The sequence below is a fragment of the Chenopodium quinoa genome, unplaced genomic scaffold (genome assembly GCF_001683475.1).
Source record: "Chenopodium quinoa cultivar QQ74 unplaced genomic scaffold, ASM168347v1, whole genome shotgun sequence".
NCBI classification, from domain to species: domain Eukaryota; kingdom Viridiplantae; phylum Streptophyta; class Magnoliopsida; order Caryophyllales; family Amaranthaceae; genus Chenopodium; species Chenopodium quinoa.
The window spans coordinates 4,636,491-4,664,338 of NW_018744593.1; the positions used below are offsets into that span (position 1 = coordinate 4,636,491).

General features: G+C 41.3%; 1 protein-coding gene across 1 annotated transcript; it reads left to right on the forward strand.

The window, feature by feature from the left end:
• The first annotated feature begins 20,314 nt into the window (after window positions 1-20,314).
• Window positions 20,315-27,848, forward strand: LOC110699702 (ras-related protein YPT3-like). The gene is made up of 2 exons (XM_021877229.1): window positions 20,315-20,720; window positions 27,088-27,848. Exons 1-2 carry the CDS (start codon window positions 20,500-20,502, stop codon window positions 27,518-27,520), a joined length of 654 nt encoding a protein of 217 aa, XP_021732921.1. The 5' UTR covers window positions 20,315-20,499; the 3' UTR covers window positions 27,521-27,848.

A 27,848-nucleotide genomic window follows, 5' to 3' on the forward strand; every position in this document is an offset into this window, starting at 1 on the left:
CACTTTGCCAACATCATACATCCCAGTCAACAACAACACAATAAACTCAACACAACCAACCTCAAACATAACCCAATTAAGTCCATGGTAGTCAACAACAACACAATCACCTACACACACCCAACACAATACATAAGCCAACATAGTCCATGCACATCAACTCACTTCCAAATCATCAACATAAAAATCACTACGAATTGGAGTATTTGAAACCCAGTACATTCCAACAAAAGAAGAGAACAGGCAATTCATACAACATCATTAAATAAACTCAACCAACCATAGTATCCACACATGCATGAACCCATCAAATTACCAATAGTACACAGCAAAATAACATAACCAAGGGTAACACCAAAAACCCTAAAACCCATCATGCAACCAGATCTAGTCAAACATTCCCACAACAAAAACCAAAAAACACAGCAAACCAATACAGTATGGCAAAAATAAAAAAATTAAGGTGAATTTTAAAAAAAAAAAAAATTAAAGAGTTATGGTTAGGAACAGTTACGCAAGGGTCAGTGCTCATCCTCCTCATCAGAGGAAAGCACGACGAATTCTCTCTCCGGCAAACCCCGAATACGCCTCAGAGCCACCAAGGCCGCCTTCCTACGTGACCTAATCTTCGCCGGTGGCCTGGAAGGCTCAAATCGGGCCTTGGGAGGGGGCGCAACACTGCCATCCTCACTTTGGGACCCCAGATCTACACGAACAACATCAAAATCAAGCTTTTTGTGGCCTCGGGACTCGCCTACACCCTCCTCCTTCGTTTTCTGCTCAGCCTCATCAATATTCTTCAGAACTTCCCCTAACTCCGTGAAAGTGGTCGGCGAACAACAGCTTGGCCCATCTTCATGCGCGTATAGGCGACGGGGAAAATCATCGCCTCTGTTGAGATCATTGATGAGGGACTTGATAAGAGTGGCCTCGCTGTTGTTGTCGGTGCCAATGTAGGCGTCAATTAGTGGATCAAGGTCTCTCAGGGGAATGGTGTCATCTGGTTTTCGAACCAAAGGTGAGGGAATGGGAGATGTCATGATGTAAACTGGAGAGGAAGGCGAAAGAAATGAGGAAGGCGACAGAAAGGAGGAAGGCGAAAGAAAGGAGGAAAGGAGGAAGGCGAAAGAAAGGAGGAAGATGAAGAACCAGATCTAGGGTTCTTCAGAAAAAGAGTCTAGATCGCTTTTAATCAGGTGGTTGGGAAGATGGAGAGGTGTGTCAGTTGGGAGGAATAAATGGAGGGAGTGATTAGATTAGGGTAATGTAGGTTAATGGAGTTAAGTGGGGGTTATGGGTAATAAGGGGTAAAAGTATAAAAATCTGAATTTTTAATTAAGGGTAATATAGTAATTTTCAGTGTTTTTTTTACTCAAAATAGATATAAAAGAGAAAGTTGCACATAATAGTGAGCGGACTAAAATAGCAAAAGCTGCACATAAAAAAAACCAGAGGTAGTGTTTCGGGGTTTTCTGATGTCCTGCGGGAGAGTTACAATTCCGAGACTGGAACCGGACGCCTGTACCTGCAAAACAAACGGATGCTCCGGATGATTGGAGATCCGCCTCCGACGGTCAAGTTAGTACTTGATTAAGGAGTAATTAATGCGGAAATTAAAGTGATTGGGTCTCTCTAGGTGAGAGTGTTTAATGTGTGTAATCTGCGTTTTTAGCGTGTCCTCCTTAATGAGGATTAAGGGAGGTATTTATAACCTCGGGAAACGTGTCAATCTAGGTTTAGGTTAACCTTGGGCTGATTGGGCTTCCCTCGGAAGTTGGGCCTAGGTGACCGGTTATCCCAGGTGTCATGGGAAGGACACGTGTTGTGTCGTAATTGGTCCATAGTGGACGGATCATTGCTTGACACGTGGCAGGCTCCTATTGGCCCATGTGACGGACACATGGCGGAACCTGATTGGTCCACTTGTCAGATGGTGATTGGTGGGGAAAAATCCCCTAATCATTTGCCCCTCACAGGTGGCACGTGACTGGTCACGTGTTACCTGTGACAGGTATCGCCCTGTAACAGGCGACGACCTGCTACAGGTGTCACTCGGCGAGAGGCCGAGAGATTCTCCCGCCAAAATTTTGAATTCTGGAAGTGACCCTTCGCCTTCTCACTTCGCCTATATAAAGGAGTGTTGACTTCGGTCATTTTCACACTTGAAAACTTTGTGAGAGAACATTCGGACCCCTGAACTTGCTCTGACATTTTGGACCCTTTCTGCCTACCGCCTGCTCTGACAAGCTGACTGCAAAGGATTTTCAGAACTTCATCAATCGTCACTCGTTCAGGTAACCGTCGGTTCTCTTACTCTTAATTTTCTCTTTGCTTTATTCTTTTTTGAAATGGCACCACGGAAGCACACGACACGACCTAGGTTAGTGATCAGCCGGTCACCGGGGACGGCTGAATCTAGGACTAGGAGTGCCGCCTGCCCTTTTCTGGACCCATCTTTTCCCTTTATACAAAGTCCGACTGTATCTGTGTCTATGCAGAGAATGATGGCCAGAACAAAAAAGACTGCCAGGATCTCAAACTCAGACGGCTCCTCCCACAGGGTGCCGATTAGTGAAACATCTGACCAGGCGCCAGATGTGGAAGTGAAACAAAGCGGCTTGAAAGCCGACAGTTCTGAGGGAGGAGTCAAAGTGACCCCTTCCCATTTTACAGTTGACAATTCTACATTATCTTCTGCTCCTTTTAAAGGAGAGGAGGCAGGCCCCTCCGGGAGAGGGGAAGAGTCGTCCTCTTCGGACTCGTCAGAGGACGATTCCGAGTCTAGCTCTTCTGGCCATGCTTCCCTGGACACAGAAGAGAAAAACAGTCGCCTACAAGAGGCGAGGCTTTCTCACGCAGTTGAGAAGGGGGACGATTGGGCGGAGCCATCCGCCTCTCACCGAGAGCAAAATACCCCCTACTACTGCACGGTACCTCGGGGCCGGATCACGGCCATGCAAGAGAAAGTGGAGAGCTTTATCGCAAACCACACAATGGGCCCCGGCTTTTTAGTGTTCGTGCCGGATCCAGAAGACACAGTCGTATGGCCGGCTGGTACCAGTTATGATGGCGCCTGCTTTGGCTGCTACGAGGCGGCCATCAAGGCTGGGCTGCGCTTCCCACTACATCCAGCTGTTCAGCGGATCTTGGATGGGTATGAGTTGGGGTTATGGCAGTTAGCCCCGAACTCCTGGGTCAACGTACTCGGCTATGTGGCCGGGTGCGAACTGCACGGGTTGAGCCGAGCTTCGAGGCTTTCGCCCACATGAACTACCTCAGCCGGACCCCTAAGGCAGGCGGTACCGGCTGGTATCAATTGACGAGCCACAGGGGCTACCTCATGACGAGAGGTAAAACAAACAAATGGAAGGACTGGCGGAGCACCTTCCTCATCATTGAGAGTTCAAACACAGAGCTGAACAAGCGCTTCAACAGGTGGAACAGGAATCCGCCCCTTCTTGCAGGCGGCCGCAGCATGCCGCCTGTTCCCCCCAAGGCTAAGAAAGAGATCCTAGATAAAGGACTCTTCAAAGTAGAGTCGAAGGTGAACTCTACTTCAGGGGTACGAGAGCAAGTACCCCTGCACTGCGTCCCGAGCTTCAAATGGCTCTACGACGAGTACTTTTTGGCCGCCTGTGGCCTCAGCAGTCGGTGCTCAAGAGGTAGCCGACTTGTCGAATACTCTGATGTTCCGTGCATTTCTTGTTATGACTTTTATTAACTTTGCTATTTGTTTTTGCAGCGGACGCCATGAGCAAAATTAACGCCTCCATGACTGCGGCGGCCATGTTGCGGGCCTCCATCATGCAACAGTCTTCAACCGACTCCCCCAACAAGGGGGCACCCTTGGTGGGCTTTGAACCTTTCACCCTCTTTTTGGAGTTGTGTTTATGCATATACTGACTCTTTTCTTCTTTTTTAGACGGGCGCTCCAAGAGCTTCTTCTTCCCAACAGCCGGACCCCAAGGCCCGGAGGACGACTGTTGCGAGCTCTCCTGGTTCTGCCAGGAAACATGCGGCGGCTGAGAAACAGCCGGCCACTTCTTCTAAAACTCCAGCTGGGCCACCTAGAAGTATGAAATTGTCCTTGTAAATTTTAGACTTGCTCCCTTCTTTACTAAGTCTAATCCGTTTGTTTATGCTTGATGCAGCCGGCCCTCAGGAGCCTGACTTGGTCAAGGTGGCCAAGTCTATGATCAAGGCCGTTCCTCCAGCTGAAAGGGAGGCGGTCAGGGGTGTCGGCACCCTTGACCTAGACGGGATTGCAGGGGTCCTTGCTGAGGTATACTTAGCATATTTTTGAGTATTTGAATTCTAGGACGCCTGTTTTCTTTTTTGTTTGCAAACTGACGCCTGTTCCCCTGTTTACTTAGGCCCTGCTCCGAGTGAACGGCCTTCGCAAGCCGCTTGACCGGAAGAACAAAGAGGTAAAGGCTGCAAAAGCTATGGCCGCCTCTGACTGTGATATGGCAATGTTTCAAGTTGCCCAAAATGAAGTTCTGACCATTGATATTCTTTATTATCAGGCGCAGGCTACCGCCGCTATCCGGGCTCAGTTAGAGGCGGCCCAGAAGAGGAATAGCGAGCTGGAGGCGACCATCAACAACCTCAATGCCGAGCTGAGACCTCTTCGCCAAAAGATGTCCTCATACGAAACCTTGGAGAAATCCTTGGCGAGCGTAAAGGTACGCCTGGTGACCCAGGAGAAGAGTCTTACTCAGGAGCTCTCGGAAAAGGCCGAGCAAGAAAAGAAAAAGCTGGTCCGGGAGATGATGGAAGACTCTGCTCAAATCCAGCGCATGACTTGGGGCCGCCTCTTCCCCAATGCCGACTTTGCCTCATGGGAAAAAACGTATCGCCAGTGTTCTGATAGATATAATCAAGAGATCCTGGCGGCTGCTGAGGAAGAGGCGTTGGAGGAGGAGGAGCAGCCGGTAGTGGCGCTTGTGCCGCTTGGGGGTAATGCATCAAAGAAGGATGCAGCTGAAGCCGAGTCCAGCAAGAAGAGTGCTGACCAGGCGGCAGCTGCTAATATTGAAGATCTGCCCCCTTCTTAAGCTTTATGTCTTCTTTCCACGGCCTGCGTGCCGTTTGTTTGTATTTACCCGGCCAGGGGGCCGGGGCTTTGAATATTTTGCCGGTTTTTAATGACCGGCTTCTTTTTAATGATTTTTTTTTTGTTTTGCTTCAAATTTGTTTAAGTATTGAATATTCTGATATCCAATTGTACACTATACCGACTGTTTTACGTGGTCGATAGTTGCAGACAGGTACGGATAGTTAGTCACGCCGCCTATGCCCCTGGACGACTGGTTGTCTGTTTCCAGGATAGACGATCAGTCGGCCATTTATCCAATCGGTATTCGAACCATTTTAAAGACTGGATCCCCTTTAGGTAGGCGGTTCTGTCATATAAAATTAACCAGGTAGGAAAGTGGTTTCCTACTTGTCAAGTTTTTAGGCTAGAGACTTTAGGCCGTCTAGGCCGACTGTTCCCCGCCATATTTAATCTAGTGTGAGCCGGTGCTGTATGAACACCTTTTTAGTTTCATACTAAATTTTTAAGGAGTGACCAAGTAAACATGATTGTTACCTAGTCGCCAAGTAACTGAGTAGTAGAGGTATCAAGCGGTGGGTACCGGTTGTTCCCCTTTATTCGCCAATGTTTGTTGGCTTTTAACTCATAGGTTGTTAACCTAGCAGGAGTAGTGGTTGAGAGCCCCTGTTTGCTAAAAACAGGCGGACGACTCATACCTTTTAGGCTCCATACTAAGTTTGAGAGAGTGACTATGAGTTGACTTTGGTGTTACTCAGTCGCCGTCATTCCTGCTTGAGTAGTAAAGGTACCAGGCGGCGGAGGCCGGCTGAACCTTTTGATTCGCCAATGTTTGTTGGCTATTAACTCAAGAGGTACCCCCTGCATTTATCCCAAGTAATACAGGCGGTCATCTGACTCAGATGTCAACTGCTACCACTGGTTTGGTTAGTGATAGAGTTATCCTTGTCTCAAAAACGGCTACGTGGTTGCCCTTGGGGACAGTCGTATAGGTGCCGTGTAATTAGTTTATAGAGAAATGTTCCACCCAAAAGGGAGCTGCTCTCTGCGACGAATTTCATCCGGAGGGATGCCGCCGGACGCCTGCTATGATGTTGGGACAGGTCGTATTAGTTTTGAAGATTGGATCAGTTGGCTTGGCGCCTGGTCTGATCATTCGGCCTGTGGCCTTGGTTAGTTCTTGGTGAACGTAGGTGCTAAGTAAAAGGAGGGTAGCCGCCTGTTTAGGCACAGGGTCGGCCAGGCCCTGATCATTTTTAGTTAAGTATAAGGGGGGTGGCTGTGTGTTTGGAACCAGTCGGCCCTCTTTTATGGAGAGTAGCCGATTATATGTCCAGACGGCATGCCCCTATGGTGATAGAGTAAAATATTCAATGGAGAGTAGCCGACTGTAAAGGTACAGGCGGCATGCCCCTCTGAAGATAGAGTAAAATACTCAATGGAGAGTAGCCGACTGTAAAGGTACAGACGGCCTGCCCCTCTTAAGTAAGAATAAAAATTAAACATGGAGAGTAGCCGACTGTTTGTTAGTAGGCGTGCCCCTCTTAGTACAAAATTGAATATTAAGTATGCAAACTTTTATTAAGTAGCCCTTGACTATTTACATTATTCAAAAGAAATATTTCTTAAGATTATCTACATTCCAAGTTCGAGGCAACGGTTGTCCGTCTGGTTTTCCCAGACGGTAGGTACCGTCCCTGACCTCTTCACAGATTCGGTAGGGTCCTTCCCAGTTGGGAGTTAGTTTGCCAGACTCATTAGCCCTACCAACTGCTTCCATTTTTCTAAGTACAAAGTCCCCCACTTTGAGTGGACGCCTGTGTACTTTTTTGTTGTATGATCTAGTCATTCTCAGGCGGTAAATTTCATGGCGCAAGACAGCATTGCCCCTCCTTTCAGGAAGTGAGTCTAATGCCAGGCGCATGGCTTCCCAGTTTGCCTCTTCGTCATATAGCATTACTCGAAGAGTCGGCTCGTAGTGTTCTATTGGAAGAACAGCTTCCGCACCATAAGTTAGGAGGAATGGAGTTTCTCCAGTCGCCCCTTTTTCAGTCGTCCTAATGGCCCAGAGAACATGTGGTAATTCATCCGCCCATAGGCCGCCTGCTCGTTCAATCTTTTTCTTGAGACCGTCTGAGATGATTTATTAAAGGCTTCTACCTGGCCGTTTGCTTGTGGACGGCCGACAGATGCAAAGTAGTGTGCAATTCCTTGGTCACCCAACCAGCTTTTGAGAACAGACGTCTCAAATTTGGGACCATTATCAAAAACCATAGACATGGGAACCCCGAACCGAGTGATGACATTTTTCCAAATGAATGAAATTACATCCTTCGTCTTGATTCCCTTTACAGCCTCCGCCTCTACCCATTTAGTGAAGTATTCGACGGCAACAAGTATGTACCTCCTTCCGCCTGTAGCAGGCGTATATGGACCCAGAATATCCATGCCCCACTTAGCAAATGGTAGTGGGCTATGAATGGTAGTGAGGTCAGTAGCCGGACGGTGAATTAGTTTGCCAAACCTTTGGCACTTGTCACATTTTTTCACCATCACCATCGCGTCTGCTTCTAAAGTAGGCCAAAAGTAGCCCTGCCGCCTTGCTCGTTGAGCAAGCGTCCTACCGCCGATATGGGAAGCACAGTAACCAGAGTGAAGATCGTCCAGTATCTCTCGCCCCTTTTCTGGAGTAACACACTTTAAGAAGGGTTGAAGGTACCCCCTTTTGTGAAGTTCTCCCTTTATTATTTCAAAACTGGTTGCTCGTTTTTTCAGTGCTGCCGCCTGTTGATGATCATCCGGCAGGGTACCATTTGTCAGACATGCCCTGATTGGATCCATCCAGGTTGAGCTTCTGTCTAAGATTCCAATAGGTTCTTCCTCAATGCTTCTCCTCTCCATTACTTCCCAAAAAACAGTTCGAGGAGTATCACAGGAGGCGGATGATGCTAATTTTGAAAGTGCATCCGCCTGGTTGTTTTCTGATCTCGGCACTTGGGTCAGATGGAAATCCTCAAGGGAGCCGACTGCTTGTCGGACCGCCTGTAAATACTTGATCATAGCCGGATGGGTTGCTTCGTATTCGCCATTGTACTGACTCACTATCAATTGTGAATCGGAACAGGCGTCTATTTTTCTTGCTCCTGCCGCCTTGCACATGCGGATTCCGGCTAGTACAGCTTCATATTCTGCCTCATTGTTTGAGGCCTGAAAACTGAAGCGTAAAGCATACTCATACCTGTCGCCCTCTGGCGATTGACATATGACCGCCTGCACCTTCTCAGGGTTCGCCACTATTCCTCTCTGATTGATAAGGAATCCGAGAAATTTCCCAGACTCAACTCCAAAGACACATTTCTTGGGATTGAGCATGACATGGTGCCGCCTGAGTGTGGCGAAAGTTTCTCGGAGGTCCAACAGATGATCTTTCTGAAGTTTAGACTTGACAATCATATCATCAATATATGCCTCGACATTTCTCCCAATTTGATCAAAGAACACAGTGTTTATCATTCGCTGGAAAGTGGCCGGGGCATTCTTAAGACCAAACGGCATGACCGTGTAACAGTATAACCCCTGATCAGTGACGAAGGCCATCTTCTCCTGATCTTTCTTCCATAAAAAAATTTGATGGAAACCAGAGTAGGCGTCTATAAAGCTCATCAAAGCATAGCCGGCTGTTGAGTCGACCAGGTTATCACTCGACCCAGTGGCCATAACAGTGGGCTTGACATCCGAGAGATAGCACTCTCGGGCCATCCTCTGATCTCCTTTTAGGGACCCGACTGTTCCATTATCCCTCTCAAACTTGAGCAACATAAGAGATGGGATTATAACAGCCTTGGAATTATTCAGGGTTGGTCGTCCCAGAATCATGTTGTAGGCCGAGAGTTCTTCTACTACCAGAAACCGGACTACCATGTGTCGTCCTTCCCCTTTTTCGCCCAGGCGGATGGGTAAATCCACTCGTCCCACTGGGTGGACGACTCCTCCTCCAAACCCTACTAAAGGGTGGGATGCCGGATATATGCAATCAGTCTGATATTTTAGTTTCGACAGACATTTGCTACTGATGAGATCTGAGGAGCTTTCGGTATCTATGAGGATTCGGCCAACTCTCTGGTTGGCCACTTTACATTCAATAACGACAGGGTCGTCATGCGGCCCTCTTACCCCTCCTAAATCTTCTTCAGTGATGACAATCTCAGGAAATGAATATTTGGAGGGCCGTTCTTGGTGAACGGAATTTACATCTAATCGTCTGATATTGTCTTTGTTGCCCCTAATAGTGGGGCCGCCTCCTGAGAAGCCGCCTGCAATGGTGTAGACGACTGCATCATCTGTATCGGAGCTGTCGGCCTGTTGATTCTTTTTGGTCGACTGCTTTCTCGAGGAAGTGTTCCCCGTAGATTTCTTGACATAAGTGTCAAGGTCACCTTGCTCAGCCAGGCGGTCCAGATACCGCATGAGAGTGATGCATTCATTGGTGTGATGACCAACATCTTCATGATAATCACAGAATTTTTCTTGGTTCCAATTGTTTGCAGAACCCTTCATGGGGACCGGCTTCTCAATTGAGATCCGTCCCTTGATTTCCTTTAGGATAAATTGGCTATCCTTGTTACACATACTTTGGGGAGTATGGTTTGAATTCTTTTTTCTTTTTCTGGGCCGACTGTTTAGAGGAATCAGCCGCCCAGACCTCTTTTCTCTTCTCGTCTTTGTTTGACGACTGTTTATGTCGTCCTTCTCTTTTGTCGGACCTTCTCCCTTCTGACTGTTTTACCGTACTACAAAGATCAGTCGCCTGTATATAGGCTTCCGCTTCAATCAAGGCCTCTTGAAGAGTCGCCACCCTCTTTCGAACCAAATCAAATTTGAAGGCCGACCCGTCTTTGAGACCTCTGAAAAAGTCAGTATAGGCTACTTCATCCGGTAACCCTTGAATCTGTATTCTCATCAGGTTAAACCGCCTGATGTAAGAACGAAGCCCCTCCTTCTCGCCCTGCTGAATTGTTCCTAAATCAAGGGTCGTTTTCTTCGCAGGGATGTTCATGGCGAAGTTGGAGGTGAATAAGTAAGCAAGCGTCTTGAAGTTATTTACACAACCAGTCGGCAGGTTGCCGAACCATTGTTGTGCGATTCCTTTGAGAGTCGCTGGGAAACACTTGCACCAAGTGGGATCATCCAACCCTTGAAGGTACATCAGGTTGGTGAATGCCATCAGATGGTCTTCTGGGTTAGTAGTGCCGTCATAGGCGCCTACTAATACATTTTTCACTTTAGCCGGCTGAGCGGCTTCAGTAATTTCCTTAGAGAAGGCCGACGGCTGTTCACCAAGTCTAAGCAACCGTAGCTGCCAGTCCATAGGTTGGACATTTTTTGCTGCATGTCCACCAAACGGAGGTGGCTGTAAAAAGTACTGTTGTTGCGGTACAAACGGTAAGTTTGGTACCGCCTGGTCGCTATGAAAGCCGGACTGACGGGAGGTGCCACCTGACTGACTCTCATGATACGACTGAGTATGCCTCATCGAGGTATTTCGCAGACTGTCTTGGAAGTTTGAAGTAAAGGCCGAATCTGACAATCGGTCACTCTTCTTCTGCTCTAGCAGTAGTCGAGCGTTTGTGTATGTTTTCCTCGACCCGTCCGCCTGAATATGACGAACAGCTTTCCTATTTCCTGGAGTAGGAAAACGGTATTTTGTGAAATCAAGGGCAGGTGGCTCCCACTTCCTAGATTTAGGATGAGGGGTCGCCTCTCGCCCTTGAACTGGTTTCCTCTTCAGTGAAGTGGAGGGTTTCTTAGCCGACTGCTCCTTGTCCAGAGCAGGCGGCTTCTTGTTGATCAACTCTTGAATTTCTCGTTCCTTGTGATGGGAGCAGACCCATCAATCGGCTGCTGCCGAACAGGCGGTGCGCCTGCTGGCTCGCTTCCAGTTTGAAGATGTTCCCGTTCCCTCCTTTCGGTATGACGGGCACGTCGGGCCCTTAGGGTCCCGTCTGAAGCTGTGTGAGCTTCAACTTCAAATTCATTCTTAGTATCGTGGTCCGACTGAACTAGAGGGTCGTCCAGGGGACGTCTCTCTTCAGGAGCCGGTACAAACGTGGATGCCATCTCAGAAGTACTCTCCCCACAGACGGCGCCAGATGTTTCGGGGTTTTCTGATGTCCTGCGGGAGAGTTACAATTCCGAGACTAGAACCGGACGCCTGTACCTGCAAAACAAACGGATGCTCCGGATGATTGGAGATCCGCCTCCGACGGTCAAGTTAGTACTTGATTAAGGAGTAATTAATGCGGAAATTAAAGTGATTGGGTCTCTCTAGGTGAGAGTGTTTAATGTGTGTAATCTGCGTTTTTAGCGTGTCCTCCTTAATGAGGATTAAGGGAGGTATTTATAACCTCGGGAAACGTGTCAATCTAGGTTTAGGTTAACCTTGGGCTGATTGGGCTTCCCTCGGAAGTTGGGCCTAGGTGACCGGTTATCCCAGGTGTCATGGGAAGGACACGTGTCGTGTCGTAATTGGTCCATAGTGGACGGATCATTGCTTGACACGTGGCAGGCTCCTATTGGCCCATGTGACGGACACATGGCGGAACCTGATTGGTCCACTTGTCAGATGGTGATTGGTGGGGAAAAATCCCCTAATCAGGTAGTACACTACAACCCGTACACATTATACAAGCACTATCCACAAGAATTTCACATTGGTGAATCAATATAAAAATCAAATAATCAATTAATAGAGCTTATTGCCATATTTATTCCTAACATCAAGTTATATCAACAGAATATAATAATTAATTAAGAGCAAATTAAAAAATGTCTTGTTATCCATAAATCGAGCATATCAAATTACAATATCTCCCACAAGCTTTGCTTTTACAATCCATTGTAGAATAAACAATCCAATAAATCGACAACATTTTGCTTAAGCTTAAACAATCATCATATGTTGAATTATATTTAACTATAAGAAAAGAAAAGTGATTTATCTAAGCGCTCGAGAATTACCACTTTTCCTTGCTAGATCTTCGGTTAGAATGCAAATGGACACCTTCTTGTTCGGGAACCTCCATCGTAAGAACAAAGTAATAAAATGGTGAGTGTTTAAATTAGGACAAGATGGTTTGATTATTGCATAAATTCACAAGGTGTTACTGCTGACTTTCGGGCTATTTTTTTGTGTGTTTAGACTTTAAGGCTCGTATAGAACCTCTATTTATAGGGAACTAGGTTAAACCCCGTGCATTTGCACGGTTGTTAGATGCTTTTAATGACAACAAATTTATAAAAACAATATAAAAGTTAAGGACTCAACACATCAGTTATTAAAGAGTATGATACATATTTTTTTAAAAAAAAACAATAATCACAACTAATAGTTATAATAAATAATTTAATATTTAGATAAAGTTTTGTTTAGATTTTATATATGTTAAGCAAATGTAATAATTTTGATACGATCCTTATTTACTGTAAGATTTTTTTTTTTAGCAACTATTTATGGAGGGAAAATTTTAAATGAAAAATTGCCAAGTGTTCTTTTTGTTTCGCCTTTAGTAATATGTAATAGATGGTTGAGGTTAGGGTTTCAGAGTTTCTGCTGCAGAGGTGGCGCGCGCAACTCTGGAAGTTGTGTGTGGCTTCCGCGCGCAAGTGAAGGAGTTGCACTGCTCAGGGCAGCGTGACTTCTAGTCTTGCGCGTGGTCGTATGGTAAGATTTGACAGTATCTTTCTGAAATTCTGAATCTTCGCAAGTGCAACACTGACAGTTGCGCTGGCATGCTGCGTGCAACTTAAGGTTGCGCGCGGCTGCCGAGCGCGACTTCATGAGTTTGCGCGTAGATTTTCTTACGACAGCCCGTGATTCTAACCTGGGCGCTCTAAATCTGTCTGGAATTAGGTTTAACTCTTTGGCTAGGCCTAATTTCTGATCGGGCTTAGTATTATTGAGCTTTAGTTCATTATTTCATATGGGTCAAGCTAGTTATTTTTATGTGTTTAGACTTCAATCAGTAGTCCACTGGCATCCGTTACTCCAATCCAGCACAAAGATGGAATTATTTATCGTCATAGCACTTCTTGTTGAGACAAGAGACCAAAAGTAGATGTCTATAGTTTGTTTGGCATCTATACCTCCTGCCCTCCAAACAATCTCGATGACTCACCAAAGCACAAAAGCTAGGATTCTTTCTATAGGAGAAGAAAATAGGGGAAAAAAAAAAAGAATATCATGGAACTAACTCAAAGGTGTACTACTGAGGACATGAATTACAATGATTTACCTTAATTTAGAGATCTAAAAAAGGTTTCAACATATATACTTGTAGTTCTTACCATTTTTTGGCCAATGATTTGTATGAGCAGGAAATATTAACATTAGGGAGTGTAGAAATTTTTTTTGAAAAGTATCTTGATGTAAACACTGAATTTAATACAAAAGTATGTAGCGAGTTTAGTGATGATACCTCTTGGAAAGTCAAGTATGTACATGGTAATCCAAAACAAGGAAATTATAAAAGATTGTGGACTATTCGCATTGAATAGTTTGGAGTATTGGGCGAGGAAGATCATATTACCCTTTTTAAAGGAGAAGACTTCTCAAAGGGTTTTTACTATGAAGGATTTAAAGCTTCCTATTGAGATATGAACTACAAAAAAGGTCCTAAGTCGTTTTATGATACAAATACGAAAAATCTAGAACTTTGTTAGCTATGTACTGCTAATAGGCTTGTACATGTCATGTCATGTCATCTCATCTCTTCTTATCACATCTCTAATTATGTTCTTGACAAAAGAAAAAATGAAATAGGACTAAAAATTGACAATTAAGCCCCGTTCACTTCACCTTATTTTTGTTGAACTGAATTATTTTTACTAAACTGAAATTATTTTTGCTGAACTTAATTATTCTTAATAAACTGAAATTAATTTTACTAAATTGAAATTATTTTTGCTGAACAGAAATTATTTTTACTGATTTTCTGTTATATTTCTTCTTTAAAGTTACTGATTTTTACTGAACTGAACTGATTTTTACTGAACTTATTTTTGCTGAACTGAAATTATTTTTAATGAACTGAAATTATTTTTACTGAATAATATTTTATTAAGGTGAAGTGAACAAGGCCTTATACATGAAGTAAAATTCAGTTAAATTGAAAAAGTAATAGAATAACATGAAAGTCATTCCATAAATAATTAATTAAAATTTATTTACTTTAATTTATTTCACTTTGTTAGTCCCATATACTACTTTGGGCGTTTCAAAATGATATACCCATACGGTAGCTCATATTTGTGGTGTGCAATTTCGTGGAATGTGGCTAGCTGAATCTTTTTTTTTTAATTATATTTTTATATTCCTATTCTACCCTTATTACACCATTTAAATCCCTATTATATCCTTATATTCTATTTGAATATTACTAGATATTTCCACCTTTATCTCCATTTCACTTTGATAGTCCCATATACTACATTAGGCGTTTCAAAATGATATACCCATATGGTAGCTCATATTTGTGGTGTGCAATTTCGTGGAATGTGGCTAGCTGAATCTATTTCTTTTTTTTATTATTAAGTTTTTATATTCCTATTCTACCCTTATTGCACCATTTAAATCCCTATTATATCCTTATATTCTATCTGATTATTACTAGATATTTCCACCCTTATCTCTCCATTTTATAACTAAACTGACCTTTATTTTGGAGGGAATTTTGATTTTTGTTAAAAATTTCACATACATTTTCATAATCTTTGAGAAATTAATCTAATTGGGTGTTTAAAGAGTCAAATAATTTTGATTGGTTAATATATTTGTTAGTGGATTGCTAACGTGGCAAGTACTTCCAAATCAAGATTTATTATAGGCGATTTGATTACTGCCGATTCCTATAAATAAAACAAATAAAACAAAAGACAAATCATTAATTACAAAGATGCAATCAAATTCTAGATTATTAGGATTTCTCCTTTTCTTATTTTAAGTGATTGATTCCAAAGGGGACTAACAAATAGAAACATATAGAGTATTAAATAATGGGGGGGGGGAGGGAAAATGCTTAAGCAAGCAACTCCTTGTACCCATCTCTGCATTCCTTGAGATACTTGAGTTGGCCATGGGAGGGGAGGGGAGGAGAGAGAAGGAAATAATCTATGGTGAACGGTGTTAAAATCAAGCTGTTTGGGACAGCTGACGTAAACAAAAGAAATTTTTTTTTATTTATTTTTTATTACATAGCAGTATAGCACGGTTTTCAATGCAAAATATTTACAATGATGTCATAAGAAAAACACACTACGTTTATCAAGGTGATAAACCAAGCAGCCTCATATTCTTTGATACAATTTTCATAAATATATTCTTACAATATAGTTTTCATACCACTAAACTTAAATTACCTTTTTTTTTTTTTTTTTTTTTTTTTTGGTTAAGCTTGAATAATTTATAGTTTATTTATGTTTATGCTCAATTTAATAAGTTTATGTTTACGTTTTGTATCATTCGCAAATTAATTAGGTCTCCGATATTTTGTTTCATATTTTTGATGATTTTTTTTACTTCCTTCATCCCACAATATCTGGGTCATTGGACTTTTTTACTATTCATATACTAGCTTTGATCATAATTTTTGAAAAGGAGGAAGTATTATATTGTGTTTGTTATATATTTAAGGAAAAATTGATGGGAATAATCCCACCTTTGGGCATCCCACCTTTGATATATTTTTAATAATCCGACCTTTACCCCCCATTCTTTTTTAATGGTCCCATTTTACCAGAAACCGGTTGAGTAGGTAATTTTTTTTAAAAAAGATTAATTTACATGTGTCACAATTTGATTTGTCCAAAATTAAAAAAAAAATTAAAAAAATAAACCCCCCACCCTAAACCCACCCACCGGATCTTCCCCTGCCAACCCTGCCGCTCCTCCTCCTCCCATCACCCCACCCCTGTCATTCCTCCCCCTCCCCTCACCCTTGTCGCCGCCGCTCCTCCTCCCTGCCTCACCCTCCATCACCAGGAACCATAATCACCACCATGAAATCGGCCGAAATCCCGACCCACCCCATTTTCGTCCCAGCAGCCACCTCCTTCATCCTTCCCCCATCACCACGAACCAAAATCACCACCACAAAGAGAGATAGAAGGAAAACGGGGAAAGGGAGGTTTAGGAAGTGGAGGCAGGAGGTGAGGAGGGGGTGGTTTCCGTGGGTTTTGGTGTGGTGACGGTGGGGGTTTGTGGGTTGGTTGATGCTGGTGTGGAGGTGGGATAGTGGGTGGGGGTTTGTGAGCTGGTTGATTTTCGTCATGGGAAGACAGAAGGTGGGACGGTGGGGGTTTCTCGGTTGGTTGATGGTGGTGCGAAGGTGGGATGGTGGGTGTGAAGAACTCTAAAAATAATCAATTTGGGGCTTTTTGTTTGGTTAAGCTACTCTTGTAATTCGTTGCACCAAATGAATATACGTTGGATTGTGAGCATTTTGATACAAATTTCATGCATTTTGGTGAAGAAATGAGTAGGTTACCATTATGCCATGAACTCCATATGTGAGCTTCAATGGAGTTTCCTCAATTGTTGTCTTCTTAAATCTTAAAAATGGGGTTGTCGAGGAAGGAGGGGAAGGGGAGGGAGGCCGGCGGCCGGCGGCTCGTCTGCCAGAGCAGGTACCGGCGGCATGGGGCTGGCCTGGGCTGGTGGCTGGCTGTTTTTTTTTTTTTTGTTATTTTTTTATGTTAATTTTTTTTTTTGTTATTTTTGTTATTTTTCTATTTTTGACCAATCACAGGCCGCCACGTGTCATGTAACCTGTTATAACATGTTACATGACCGGTTGGGACCATTAAAAAAGAATGGGGGGTAAAGGTCGGATTATTAAAAAATATCTTAAAGGTGGGATTATTAAAAACAAACGGCCCAAAGGTGGGATTATTCCCATGAATTTTTCCTATATTTAATAATTAATGTATAGTTTGTTTTGAACTTACCGTTCATAACACGTGTCCTAAACTAGTACTATAGATCAGTAGTACATAAATCAAAGTGATCCAAATACTACCTCCGTTAACGATTATTTGCAACAAATGTACTTTTCGCAGAGGCCAAGGCAAAACTTTTAAGGCATGATTATTGAAAAATAAGGGCACTTGGTTAAGTATTAATCCTACCTTAAAAAGAAATAAAAAAAATAACAATTAAACCCAAAACCACCAAATCCACCGAAACCCAGAACTCAAAACCACCACCAAAACCATCGAAACCTAACCACGAACCCACCGGAAACCACCAAAACGTACCTAATAACACTAAGCCACAAAATCCCAGCGAAAGCTACCAAAACCTAAGGAAAACAACCACCAAAACCCACCGAAAACAACCACCAAAACCCCGAAAGCCTCAATTAAACCACCACCACCACAAAACCCAGAACCACCCAAACCCAAAACCACCAAAAACCACAGGAACCACCAAAGCCATCGAAACCCACAACCCAAAATCACCACCAAAACCACCGAAATCCAACGATGAACCCAGCAAAACCACTGACGAATCCTTCAAACCCACCCACAAACCACCAAATCCTTCGAGTACCACCAAAACTAACCCTTCAAAACCCACCCACAAACCACCAAATCCAACCACAAACCACCGAAACCTTTTAACGACCACCAAAACCAACCCCCACGAATCCAGAAAACTCACCCACGATGCACCCCCACAAACCTGCTAATCCACCCACAAATCACCAAATCCAACCACAAATACAAGCAAACCACCGACGAACAACCAGATGTGGAACCTCCTTTAACAAAGGTTTGGAATTTGATGAGAGATGAAGAAAAGGAAATGAGAGATGAAGGAGGAGAGAGAAGATAATTGGGGAGATGAATTGAGATTAATCTGATTATTAGGGTGGGAAGACATACATAATTAATTTAGATTAGAGCTATAATGATTTGTAATTATGTGTAGTATTATGTGTTAATAATTTCTAAATGAGGGTATTTTTGTCATTTTGACAGAAAAAAGTTACTAAAATAGTAAAGAAATAAGTTTGTTGCAAATAATAATTAGCACCCATTTTTAGTATATGTTGCAAATAATCGTTAATGGAGGTAATATTAAAACAAACAAAGGGGATAACACCTGATTTTAAAATTTTCAAGTGAAGAACGACCATGGTATATTGGTATTTTTTTAACACACCAAAATAGTCTACCCACAAGGTCACCACTACACCCCCATTAGCCAAAAAGTCCAGTTTAAAGAGAAAAACAAGTCCAAAAAAGAGGAAAAAAGCACTCAAACTAAATCGGAAAAATTGTCAAACTAAGCGTTTTTGGGAAACAATTTCTCAAACAAGACGCGTGGCAAAACTATTTACCAAACTAAGCTTCCAGAGTAAAACGCCAACCAGGATGGCGTTTTACCCTGGGCATTTATTTTTTTTTAATTTTTAGTCAAGGATAAAACGCCATCAAGGGTGGCGTTTTACTGCTGGGCAAATTTTTTTAAAAAAACACATTTACACAAAAACGCTAACACCGTTGGCGTTTTACCCTGAGTGATTTTTTTGAAAATAATTTACCCCCCTAAAGCGCCACCATGGTTGGCGTTTTATCTCTGCACACAAACACAGCTACACAGCAACAGCAGCAACAACCACAGGAGCTGCAACAACAACAACAACCACAGGAGCTGCAACAACAACAGCAACAACAACCACAACAACTACAACAACAACAACAGCGACAACCCCAACAAGAGCAACAGCGACAACCCCAACAAGAGCATCAACAACAATCACAACAACTACTACAACCTTAACAACAGGAACCACAACAATAACTGCAACAACATCAGCAACATTAACAACACCAGCAACAACAACAACACCAGCAACCAATACAATGAAAAGAATGAATGCATATGGTGAAGTTGATAATGTACAGAAAATGAACTAAAAAGGTTAGTAAATTGATAATATTTATTTGGATACAATGTACTATAGAATCTGATTACAACTAACAAAAGAAGTTCTAAGATCCCGATTCATCTATTGTATGTAAGTGTTGTCTATCCAATCGCGGTCTTCTACGACGGTAGTACTGAGATACCGTTGTGAAAGGATCTGGGGCAGAGGTCTGGGGAGGAGTCTGTTGGCTGGAAGATGGTCCTTCCTGAGATGAGTATGGCGTAGACATGTGGATGGCGATATCTTCCTGATCATCAAAAAATAGGGGGGACCCTGTAGGGGACGTGTGAGTCTGTCCCCTACTACTGCTGCCTACCTCACGGTGTGAACGGCGGTGTGATTGGTCCCGGCCCTGGGGGATAAGATGGCCATGACCATGTCTCTGTAAGCTACTCACAGTCATTGCGTGAATGTCATCCAACTGCGGTATGGTGGGATATGATATGCTCAAGACTTCTAGTGCATCATGTATAGCAAGCATATCATACGCCTGCATTAGTCAACAATCAGCCATTTTAATAATTAAAGAAACTATAAATTGGAGGAAAAGAAAAAATGACAAAAAACTCACATATCCACTGATGTCTCCAAAAGCTGGGTGGTAATGCGTTGAGGGTGGGGTGTAGTTAGGGTTCATGAAGCGTCGGGTAATGCTCCTGTACCATACCATGTATGGATCGTGATACTCCATCAGGCCTTGGACAGGCGCACCATCCGCGACGTGCTGCAGCCGCTGGTCCCACATGTCAATGTAAGGGGCATGCTGAGCCGTGTAAGTATCGCCACATCTCGGAGCGTGACGGTGGCCTCCCCAACTGGTAGATGGAAGGAGTGAGTCTCCTGTCTCCATCTCTCAACGAGCGCAGTAATAAGCGCTCGATCGATTGGTGTGAAGGCCATCCTATGAAATCCGCCGAAACCCACAAAATCGATGTACTGTAGCACACGGGGGTCGACCACCCAATCTACCACCGTGGTGGCAACGTGGTGCCTGCAAACCAAGCAACGTGCTAGATCACCCTGTACAAGAACAAAAAATAAATTGTTTGATCAGTGAACCAAATAAATGCCAAACACAATAAATATTTGGTAGATGAAAACTTACTATCTGCTCCCATATGTCACGGCTCCGATGGGTATCCTGAAGTGTCAGCACTAAAGGGTCAGCTGGTCCAGGGTCATGTCGTGTCTGCCCCTGATCCTGTCCCTCCATGATCTCTGTTCAGCGTACAATGTAAAACAAAAAGTCAGCTACATCCTACTTGAACACATACACACAACATGGTATAAAAATAATACATAAACTAACTCCCTAACCTTTCAATATGTTTCAATATGTTCTTTCGTTAACAAGCAATTCCCACTACTCTTTCTCTCTCCTCAATCAATTCTGGGCAAAACCCATCACTCTCAAACGGTCGAATTACCCAAAAACTTCCTAAATTTTCCATTAAAATGACAGGATATAAAGCAGATGATGATTATGATTACTTGTTTAAGCTTGTTTTGATCGGTGATTCAGGTGTAGGTAAGTCAAATTTGTTGTCAAGGTTTACCAAAAATGAGTTTAATCTGGAGTCTAAGTCTACTATTGGGGTTGAATTTGCTACTCGGAGTTTAACTATTGAAAGTAAGGTTATCAAAGCTCAGATTTGGGATACTGCTGGCCAAGAGAGGTAAACCCTCCCTTTTCTCTATGTTTCATAATTTTGCTTATTGTTTATTAGGTTTTCATGTAATCAATTGTATTTATAGTGAAGTTTTGTGTTACAAATTTGGAGTTTTTGTTAATTATATGTTAATATGTTTATTTATGACATGGGGTTTCATCATTTGGATGAAAATTTGATGGGTTTGTGATGCAGTAGGCTATGAGATTGATAATTGGTAAGTTTTGTACCTTTTGTTTAGTGGGTATTTTAGATTGAGGCTTAGAATCTTGTGTTTGTTTTGGTTTCGTGGAGGAGGCATATGTGGGTATTCTGCTTCTTAAGAGATTTCCGATAAATTTGATAAATTTGGAATGATCTAAGGGAGATTAACGTGGCCTGTGCTTGGGTAAGGATGACACACACGGATTGAAGACGATGACACATAGGTTTTGTATTTTTGTATTCCAAACCCACTTGCTGAGGGAGATGTTTATGAATTGTGTATACAAATGTTGGGAGTTTGTGCGATACCAAGGTTTGTTTTGGTATAAGCTGCTGATCGAGGGTGACCAAAGAATATAGATATTTGGAATTGTTACCCAGGTTAATTCATATTAATATCATAATTGTATAAAGTATTATTATTGATGATGATCTATAAATCATGCTTCCACAGTGGCTATAATGTTCATGGTATGCTTGTGTTTCCTGGATATGTTATAATGATATCCATGTGATTTATTATTCATATATGAAGTATTAATAGGATCATCCACATCTGGTCTTAATCTACTTATTCCAAAGTAAGAACAACCTTGAACTTAGTTGTCAAAAGTGCAAGACACATAGAGGTGATTGCCTCATTGTATCGGAGAACCCTGGTCCTAGTGAAGTTTGCGGGGTCCATTGCCTTATGAAATGATTGAAGTTATTCTGTCTGGAATCAGATTAGGCCCGACCACACCTGCATTTTCACCCAAAGTTTGACAAACTTTGCAATCATATTATTATATATATGGCAAGCCCATTTCTTTAAAGATATGTTTAGTCTCTCCTTTTCTATCCCATGACCCTTTGTGCCTTGGAGCTCCCTGAATAACCAAGTTTCTTAGATTTGATAATTTTTGAACCATATTTTAGTTGCTTGAATGGATGAAGATTGAAGAGTCAAAACGTATGACAAACTTTAGATACGTTTTGATGTCTGTTGTGGAAGGAAATCTGGAAGAACAAGTAATTCATTGAGGTTGCAGTTGTAGCATGGCAAAATACATTTAATGGATGGTCCCAGGTGACCCATAAATACATGAGGAGACATATGGTAGATGCCAATACAATAATGGATGGTCCCAGGTGACCCATAAACACATGAGGAGACATTTACAGGTGTCTGTGTTCTTGGATTTCGCTGTTATATCAGGGATAATTTACACTTTTTGATTAGTGTATAGAATATAAAGTACCTGATCAATGGGTTTGTGAGGTTTGCTATATTTGGCTTAAGCCTCTATGGATGGCCTGTGACCATATTATTGAAGTTTATGTAAAGATCTGATCATTTGGAGTTTGGGGGCACATTCATATTTCTTGTAGACATATATTTTAGTGTGTTTTTAACTATCTCTTGCCCGATTTACATTAGGTACAGGTGAAGTTCTATAATTTTATACCTTCCTAGATGCTGTCGGTGATGGAATCTGATAGGTTTTCTTGTGAGCTGCCCACTAGTTGTATCGTATTTCATTGAGCGGGAATGACAATTACAGAATATTAAAGAAAAGGGGTTCAGATAGAGAAAAGAAAGTTGCTACTTACTAGTGACATTATGAGGAAAAATTATGTAGGACCTTTGTGTGTGTGTGTGTGTGAGAGAGAGAGAGAGAGAGAGAGAGAGAGGGAGGGAGGGAAGGGGAGAGAGAGAGAGAGAGAGGAGGTGTGTTTGCTTACATCTTACCGAAAACCTGCACTAGATTTTACCATCCAAGTGCAGGACATTGTTAGTACACCATGGACAATGCTGAGTAATTTATGGTGCTGTTTGACTATGTTGATTTTAGCTACCTAGCAGTTGCAAATGCTTTCTAAGGCTTCTTGATCATTCATTTAAATCCTATCTTCATGGATGCTCTTACAACTCTGAGATATAGCTCATACTCAGGCACTACTTAATTTGCATCGGTGTATGAATCTACATAGGTGGTGCCATCCAAGTGCAGGACATTGTCTTGCTACACCCTGGACATTTGGACGATGCTGAGTAATTTAGGGTACTGTTTGACTATGTTGGTTTTAGCCACCTAGTAGTTGCAAATGCTTTCTAAGGCACATTTAATTCCTATCTTCATGGATATGCTTGTTACAACTTTGAGATATAGCTCACACTCAGGCAATACTTAATTTGCATTGGTGTATGATACACCTAGTACAGTAGCATGTTTATTTCATCTGTTTAGCTAGCTTTCTCATCTACTTAAGGTGCTTATAGAACTGATAAAATTCCACTGTTAGTATGTATGGTGGGTAGTCGTAATAAATGATGGTAGTAGTAATGAATATATATGATTTTTTTTTTTTTTTTGATAAAAATAATGTATCTAGTTTGCTATGTTTGAGCCAATGTCCATGGTATTGGAATTCTATCACCAAGTATGTGTATGTTTATATATATATTTCCGTTATAACTCATTATCATATGGTTGTGTTGAATGATAGTGGAAATTTATGAAGTACCTGGATGCTGGAAAAGATTAGCATGAACATTGTTACGACTTACGAGACTTTCCTTGCAAATTACGTAGTACTTATTAACTTATTATTATTATTGCTATTTAAAACCAGTAACCAAACAGGTTATTTGATATTTGATCTTTTCAGTATTCAAATGTAGTCTTGTTGCTTTGGTATTCATTGTATTTGCTTCTTGCTTCCTACTCCCAGGCTCTTTCCTTGCATAGAGCTTTGTCTTTTTTGTGCTGTTTGATACCTTTCTTACCTTGCCCTGGACTGGCCCTCTGCATATTACCTGATTCTCTCTTTTTGGGTCACATATAATTAAATAATACTCCAAATTATAATTAACTTTTTATTTTTAGGTTATCCAAGTCGTTCATCTTCTTGTTTCAATGGTTGAATTTTGTGGATTTTTTATGCTTTGCTCTTTACATATATCTAAAGCAAACTTTAGAGAGTAAAGGTCTAACTAGATTTTGTGCTTTGCTATCTTACCATGAATATCTTTCCAATAACAATTAGTTTGTGGTCTTGTGTTGGTGTGTCTTGCCATTTAATTGGGTTCATCTATGAGAAAAGAGACAGAGAGAATGGGAGACAAGTGTAATAGCTACTGGTGTTGTGTACTGTCATCAGTGGATGATACGGATCTGGCGGGATAATCTAATTTTGTGACCAGGACAATCATCATGCTTTAGTTATAAGCGCTTGTAACCAAGTGAACCAACAATGTCATTAGCTGAGGGTGGGAATGAAAATTGAGTCTAAAGTTGTGGTTATGTGCTACAATAAGTGAACTCAGCCTATTCTCCCAACCCATTGCTGATTTCCCAGGGCTATATTATTTCGGATTGGATAACTTATATAAACAGGGAGAGATGCTTTGTAATTGTGTGCTTGGCAGTGCTGTCCAGTCACTCTTGTTAAAGCAAGATCTTGTGTGTTTATGTATACCATCTAAAGTGGTCTACAACTGATTGTTTCTTGGATTGTGAATTTGTGGTCCTTGTCTGTGGCCTATGACTTTCACATTGAAAGGCTACCTGCTAGATTTTTTGAATAATTATGTGTTGATATGCCAACTGTTCTCTCAACTGTCTCCATACCCCTTCCTTATCACAAACAAAACAATATAGTAATTAAAATAATAAAGATATGAGGAGAACATAGTCCACCTTATATTTGAAAATGTTCATATATATGCTTCCCCGTAGGAGGCTGACAGTTCTATGACCCTTAACACACTAAGGAAGATTATTGGATGCAGAAAAGGTTTTATCTGTTAAATGAAGCTGATAAAGAGTTGTTGCTTATATAACTTTGTCTCTTTCATATGAAATACTAGAGTGTGTCATGGTTTGAAAGGAAATAGAATATGAGGCTGGTAAATATTATCAGATCTCAATATTATAATTACATGTTTAGAAATTCTAACAGAATATTGCATGGGAATGAGTAGGTGACATGTGTACTTGCTCTGAAATGTCAATTGCAGGCTTTAGGTTTTGCTGAGTGTTTTAGAGGTTTGACAAGTCTGTGAAGTTGGGAAACATTAAGCGAAAATCTAATGTTCTGTATTATCATAGTATTAATTTAGAGTATATATCTTGTAGAGTAGTTTGAAGCCACATCTTATACAAGTTTAGCAGATAATTTTTAAGGTTGGATATATATATTTTTCAATATGCTATGAGTACCGTGCCCTTCTGTCTGGTGTTTTTGCTTTTTAATCTACTGAATGTTTTTATTTTTCTATAGTTGTAAGGAAAGGCGTAGTTGGGTTCTGGATCAAGTGATTTATTGTATTGTGGTCCTTGAGAAAGACTTCTAGTTGCCTGAAAATAATTAGCAATTGTGACCTTTGTACATAGTGCTACCTTTAATGTGAGCCTTTAATTAATCTGTGTCATGATTCAAGCTACATATTGGCAACTTTATGGATTTGTTCAGACATATACATTGACATCACTAGTTTGAGTTGATCAGTTAAGCATCTCTCTTGAGGGGCTTTCTATTATCTTAAGTGGATTTTATTGATCTAACAATTGTTCTTTTCAGTTTTTCATTAGAATTTCTCATCTTCAGTATATAAGATTGATTGTCTAATTGGTACATTCTGAAACATTAGGTTTAGGTGGTAATTTTTTTTTTTTTTGTTGGTTGAGGTGGAGAATAGCAACATTTGCCGATATTTGAAACTATCCTTCCACCCATTGTCGATCATAATTTTCTTTTTTGGTTTTTCCTGAAAAGCTCTAATTCTTTATTAAATGTACTTCACTTGAGTGGTTGAGTCATTAACATTTAGAGGATCTCTGAAATACATCGGGTGTATAGGTTATGAAATATATTAGACTTGTACTTATTGACAAGATGCTTTTTTTATACCCTCAGGGTGATAATTTTCTTTTAATAATTATTAATACTCGATAGATGGGTTGGCTTTTTTCTTGTCAATATTTTGACTTGTACTTAATCACGAGTAAGTGGGTAACATTTCTTCCATCTTATTCAATAACCCATCTCATATGAGAATTCCCATATGAGAATTCCCTAGTATCTTGACTTGTGAGCAACAGAAGATGATATGGCACTTGAGTAAAAATTTCCTCTACTATGTGTTGGATATGTAGTGAATGTGATTTTGTATATTTTAAATTCTGAATAATACAACAAGATGCAGGACAGCTCTATGCATCAGAGATAAACAGACAGAATTAAAAAAAATTTATCAAAAAAAAAAAAAAAAAAAAAAAAAAAAAAAGCATTGCTGCTAATTGAGATGCTCTGAACCAACAGTTTACTGTTGATGTAGGCATGACCCATCATTGTTTCATGTATGTGTGGACATCGAATAAGCATTACTTTATAGAGAAAAGGTTGTATCTTTGCCTTTCTGTGCAGCTGTGCATACTTGTTATCTGTGATTTATTTGGTTGTTACTTGCCTCTCCTTTTAAAAACCATATGCTTTACTTTTGCAAGATGGGATGATTATTGAAACTCTGCATCCTACGGGGGGAAATATAATGAGTTGCTGTTTTATGTGTTAACTCCTTTTTACACGGAGACACACTTTATAGTATATTTAACGAATTAACGGTCTTAAAAAATTTATTCTGCATAGGATCCTGGTTTACTTTCTTGAAATAGTTTTCTCTTTAGGTGCTATTGTGTGTCTGTGAATCATTGCAGAAGCTTCAGTAGGTCAATGTTATTTCTTAGATGGAGAGTATCTTTCCCAAAAAAAACACTGGTTTGATTATACTCTTCATTTCCTACTGGCAGCTTTTGCTTCATTCAGACAAATTGTTTAGTACTATGCATGGGATATATTATTTGCGAAAACAATACAAAGTATTAAATAATGGAGTCCCTTGAAAAAACAAACTTTGGGAAGTTAGTGGGATAGATTGTGAAGTACATACAATTTGAATATTGAGGTTTTGGAAGAGTATGATGAAGTGTAGTCAAAATGACTAAAATTATTATATAGATTTATTTCCCTTCCATTTTCTAGAACTCACAACTCGATTCTTTTCTTTTAATTTCTGTGGGAAATGGTATGCATACTTTGCTATGAGTTCATTAATATGATCTCTTATCCAATTTGTGAATGACAGCAATTAACTAAATTGGACCTATCTTTATTGTTGAAATAGGTATCGTGCCATAACCAGTGCCTACTATCGAGGAGCTGTGGGTGCTTTGCTTGTGTATGATGTCACCCGGAAAGCTACATTTGAGAATGCTGCAAGGTGGTTGAGAGAGCTACGGGAGCACACTGATCCAAATGTTGTGGTCATGCTGATTGGTAACAAGTCAGATCTTCGGCATCTGGTTGCTGTTACTACTGAAGAAGGGAAGGCTTTTGCAGAGCAGGAGGGTCTCGTCTTCATGGAGACTTCTGCTCTTGAAGCAACCAATGTGGAGCTGGCTTTCACTGAGGTTCTTACTCAGATCCATCGTATCGTCAGCAAGAAGGCTGTTGATGCTGGTGATGCTTCTGCATCGGCTGTTCCATCCCAAGGAGAGAGTATAAATATTAAAAATGAGACCTCAGCTTGGAAGAAGATAGGCTGCTGCTCAAACTAGTTACTTACTGTAGTAAGTCTTTGCTGTCACACCTTTTTGTTTCGCTGGGAAAAATCCTAACTGGTTGAACTTCTGCGGGTCAGTTCCGTCCCTTGAAAGAAAGAAAGAATAGGGATTTTCATTGTCTATATTATTAATAGAAGAAGTCTAGATGCTTACACATTTTAGTAGAAGCTATTTGGAACTGTATTTTTGCATGGATTTGATTGATGAGGTTTCTTTATGTGCAAACATGTCATTAGAAGATCACTTGGATGATGCAGCAGTTTATGAATCTGCATTTCTATTGCACATACCATAATTTCAGGTCTTTGTTTTTTGTTATCAA

Bases quoted from the DNA above. Each gene is read 5' to 3' on its own strand.
- LOC110699702 (XM_021877229.1), top strand. From the start codon at position 20,500: ATGACAGGATATAAAGCAGATGATGATTATGATTACTTGTTTAAGCTT. The intron at 20,721-27,087 runs GTAAACCCTCCC...TTGTTGAAATAG, and splicing joins GATACTGCTGGCCAAGAGAG to GTATCGTGCCATAACCAGTG.